At 40.0% G+C, this 4690-nt stretch overlaps 1 protein-coding gene across 1 annotated transcript in view; it reads left to right on the top strand.

The window, feature by feature from the left end:
• Window positions 1–4690, top strand: part of MORC1 (MORC family CW-type zinc finger 1) — a 193941-nt gene that overhangs the window by 88670 nt on the left and 100581 nt on the right. Inside the window, exon 15 of the mRNA XM_045286149.1 lies at window positions 3563–3691. Coding sequence (XP_045142084.1) covers window positions 3563–3691 — 129 coding nt within the window. The remainder of the gene's footprint in view (window positions 1–3562; window positions 3692–4690) is intronic.

Here is a 4690-nt window from a genome sequence, read left to right as displayed (position 1 = left end):
GTTGTGTTTCATCAGTGCTATCCTTCACCCTGATTGACTCATCCCTTCCTTGTGACCCTTCTGTAAGGGAATGTGTCATTGTCTACAGATGGGTTTGGGGGATCTGCTCCAAACCCTCTCGTTCTCAACAATATGTTTGGTTTGTTTGTTTTGGGTCTTCTGATGCCTGTTACCTGATTCTGTCAACACCTCAGGATCACACAGGCTGGTGTGCTTCTTCCATGAGGGCTTGTTGCTACTCTACTGGATGGCCGCTTGTTTAATTTCTAGCCTGTAAGACCCCAGACGCTATATCTTTTGATAGCTGGGCACCATCAGTTTTTTTTCATCACTTTTGCTTGTGCACGCATTTTGTTTTTAGCCATTGTGCTTGGGGTGATCACAGAATGCCAGATTGTTAGAACAAAGTGTTCTTACATTGAGACAGAGGCCCAAAATCTGTCCACTACCTCAATGTATTGCCATATAAGTATATGTACCTAGGCTAATACCTCTATTTTTATGAATTAATATATTTACGTATGTGCACACCTATTTTACACCTCTATCCATAACTTTACTTCCTAGATCTTTCCTTTGTTTCCTTTTACCTTCCTCTTGCTCCACCATCACACTCACCCTTCTACTGTCTCTTAGTAATTCTGCTCAGATAGATTTCAGTGGCTCCAACACCCATAGGATCTCTCCATCCTCCTCATTGCTGAATTTAAATTCCTGGTTGTTCCCGTCTATGACACTGTTTGGTCACTGTTCCCGTCCCATACCTCCTCCCCCTAAGTCCCTCCAAATCATCAGTCCCGTGGGCTCACTTCTCATGCCTGTCTTACATAGATAGGCCAACCAACAATAATGGAGACAAAACAAAAAGAAAACAAACGATTGAATAAAAAAGCATACATAATTCAAGGTCTGTCCTCTGACCTTTATGACTATCTTCCCACTGGTCCTGGGGGATTCTGGGAACTACTTCTTATAGCATGAAATCAATTTTGGGGACTCCTCGGGGCCTTAGTGGCTTGGCTTTGCTCCTGTTGCTGATGTGTTTTGTTCCCTCTAGGTTCGCCCCACTAGGGGGGTTTGAGACCAGACTCACTCCCGCTGTGTGTCCCCAGTCTTGTCCTCTGTCCTGGTATGCTCCAGTGAGGGGGCATGTGTGTTGAGCTGTTTTCCAGCCTACAGTTCTCTCTGTGCCTTAGCAGCTCTGTGCAGGGTGTTGTCTTCTAGGCTTGGTATGCAGATATGGAGTTTAGACCCTCACTCTCTCTCTTTCCTTCTTGGTTTGCTTCTGTGTGGGCATGGCATGCCAACCCTTCTCTCCAGCCTGTCGGTTTAGTGTTGTCCTCTGTAGCACATGCTTCTAGGGAGGAGGTCAGTTTGGCTCTGATTGGGGCCGGTCCTGTAGCCCACTCTTTTCATGAGTTGCTCCATGTGGTTATGCTGCTCTCAAGGCTTGGTGCGGCATGGTGGGGTCTGCATGCACACTCCCAATTCTGTGGAGACATAACCAGTATTCTCACTCTGGGTGGGTTAGTGCCCTGCTCCCCCAGTGACATCTCCCCCCTCCCCCCTTCTCCATCCCTCTTCCACTCTTTTCCCCTTCTTTGTGTTGGAATAACATGTACATCCTTGGGTTTAGTCTGTCCCCTACCTGACTGCCTGTACCTCAACCTGTACAGTGTGAGATAAGTGGCTTTTGTTCTATACCTACTGCGCTGATTATACTTATCTCAGGGGACTCATGTTGTACTTGTCCTTTTGTGACTGGCTAGCATCACTTAGCATACTTTCCTCCAATTCTTCCCATGAGACAATCATATGATCGCTTCATGTGATCATCGGTGCTTTTCAGTGACCCGTAGTACTACATTGTGTTTTTTGAGCCACTCATCTATTGAAGGAAATTTAGGTTGTTTCCAATTGTTTGCAATTGTGAATTGAGCCACAATAAATATTGGAGCACAGATGACTGGTTGTGGTCTATTTCTTTCTTTCTTTCTCTCTCCTTTTTAAAAAAATCATTTTATTGGGGGCTCATACAACTCTTATCACAATCCATATGTACATCCATTTTGTCAAGCACATTTGTACATTTGTTGCCCTCATCATTATCAAAACATTTGCTCTCAACTTGAGCCCCTGGTATCAGCTCCTCATTTCGTGGTCTATTTCTTATCTCTTCTGGGTATATGCCCAGTAAAGGGATAGCTGGGTCATAAGGTAGCTCAGAGAACAACAAATGTTGGAAGGGGATGTGGCAAGACAAGGAGTCTCCTCCACTGCTGGTGGTCATGTACATATGTACAGCTTCTATGGAAAGCAATTGGCTGATATTTAAAGCAAATGGAAATTGAGCTACCTTATGTGCTTGACAAAATGGATGTACATATGGATTGTGAGGTCAATTTTTCCAGAAGTTAGGTTTGCAACCCTTTCTTTTTCATATTGCCATTTTCTTGGTGTATTTTCTGCTAGCTTTTTATTCTTAGTCTAATTTTGTCTGTGAGTTTAAGATGTGTCTCTTGCAGGCAATAGATTGATGGGGTATGTTTTCTGAACCAGTTTGGTAGCCTTTTTCTTTTAATGGGTGTTGAGGCCATTGATATTCAGAGTTATTACCACCATCTCTGGATACATTGCTGTCATCTTGTACCTTTTGTATTGGGTGTTTTCCTATATCCCTTCATATCAGTGTGCTGTGTTTGTGGTGCTTCATTCTTGCCTTCTTTCCCCTCTGAGGCAATGTTATCTTGGTAATTGCTTTTGGTGCATTGATTTTTGGGTGGAGTTGCACTATATGGCAGTCTCCTGCTTATGCTTGGTGGATGTTGGTCTTCTGACCATAGTGAGTTGGCAAGGATTTTCCACAGGGGTGTGTGTCTTATGGTGTCTTTTTTGTGGTGTCTTTGGTGTCTTATGGTGTCTTTCCTTGTCCTGGAAGACTCTTACCTCACTATCTATCTCACAAATCATATTTTTAAAGTACTGATAATGTGCTTGATTTTATTAAAAATATTTTTGCACACTTACTATACATGCATACATCAAAGATATTGCAAGCTTGGTTTCAGTCCACTTCAATAAAGTAAGTCACATTATTTAACAAAAATAATTCCCAGCATGTACAAAAGTAATTTTTATAGGAAATTGTAATTTATTAAGTGTGAAATGGCTTTTTGAAATGTTGAAATATTGTGAAGATTACAAATACGTGACACAGAAACATAAGCTGGCCTGAGCTCATTCTGTTGGAAAAATCACCCCATTAGACTTGCTTGACGCAGGCTTGTGACAAACCATCAGTTTATAGAAACCTGTGTCTGCAGACACTAAAGCAAAGTATGTCGCTATACCGTTTGGAAAATACAAAGAAATATCTGAGTAGAAAATCAATCTGAGGATCGTATCACTCAGTGATAATCTCTTATTCATGCATAGGTATTCAATTTTACGGCTGAGACCATATTTTTCACTCATGTATTCATAATCAAACTTTATCTAATCATTTTGATTTTGTTGATCGTATTATTTTTATTATTCCTGTTTGCTTTCTTTGTTTCTTCAGGCAATAGGAATCTATCATTATTTTGGAACGACCTTGAATATCAAAATAACAAGGATGTGGAGCAATCTTTGGACTTTGTTCAGTATCAAAGAAGACAAGCCATGGCAATGCCGTTAATCATCCAATGTGGTTAGTGATGAATTCCATTTTAATTAATACCTTTAGTGAATTCTTAAGTATGTGTGTGTTAAAGTCATTTTGCTGAGTACATTGAGACAGTCGGGGTGGGGGTGGGGTCGGAGGGTGGCATACACAGAGGAATAAGGCATTGTTCTTGGTCTCAACGTGGTTAGAATTTGGGGGCAAAGTTAATATAAGTATAAAAGTAATTGAACTTGAGAAAATCAGGGTAAATGATGTAAACAGGATAGAAAGTAATTTGAGGATTCAAAGGAAGGCTTTCAGGTAGAGATAGTCTTTGTATTTTATTTAAAATATAATTTTAATAGGGATATAGCTTAAAGAATTTTCTGCATGGAATGCTAAGATATGAAGTTGGAAACATGGGTAAATAAATAAAATTATTGTGGTGAAATAATATAAATTTGTATATTTCTGTTTTTCACATCTACTACTGTGTTTAATACTTAGTAATTGACTAGTGACTGGATGTATAACAAATAAATAATGAAAAATTATAAAAATTACACTTGACAAAAATATGCAGGTCCTTGAATGCCAGGATAAGTAATTTTTACTTTCACAAGCAATGTGGTACTTAAAATGAAATCACTGAACACTTTGACACATTTTGTATACCAAGGTTTTAAAGAATTGAAGTACAACCCCTTTTATCACCCAAGGGAGAAGACATATAAGCAAATAAAAAAGAGTACCGTGCAGTCCATAAAATGTTATGGGATTGTTCACATCCTCTTGATGGGCCAGTGTTGGTCCTGGAATGGTTCAAGAAAGCCCTGACATGGCCAGAAGTATCTTGTAGTACTTTTGCTATAGTAGCCCAGTGAAGGATTATTTTGAAGAGGGCTGGAGCCAAAGGAAGGGACTTCTCTGTCCCAGGAGATTACCATTGCAATTTAGGATCCAGGTGAGAACTTGTGAATGTCTGATTTAAGGCATAGTAGTGAGATTTTAGAGAAACATACCTGATATTTAGAAAATATAACT

Source organism: Echinops telfairi, unplaced genomic scaffold (assembly GCF_000313985.2).
Source record: "Echinops telfairi isolate 266 unplaced genomic scaffold, ASM31398v2 ScPeMD7_6;HRSCAF=24_0, whole genome shotgun sequence".
Classification (NCBI taxonomy): domain Eukaryota; kingdom Metazoa; phylum Chordata; class Mammalia; order Afrosoricida; family Tenrecidae; genus Echinops; species Echinops telfairi.
This window is presented reverse-complemented; position numbering and strand designations above follow the sequence as displayed.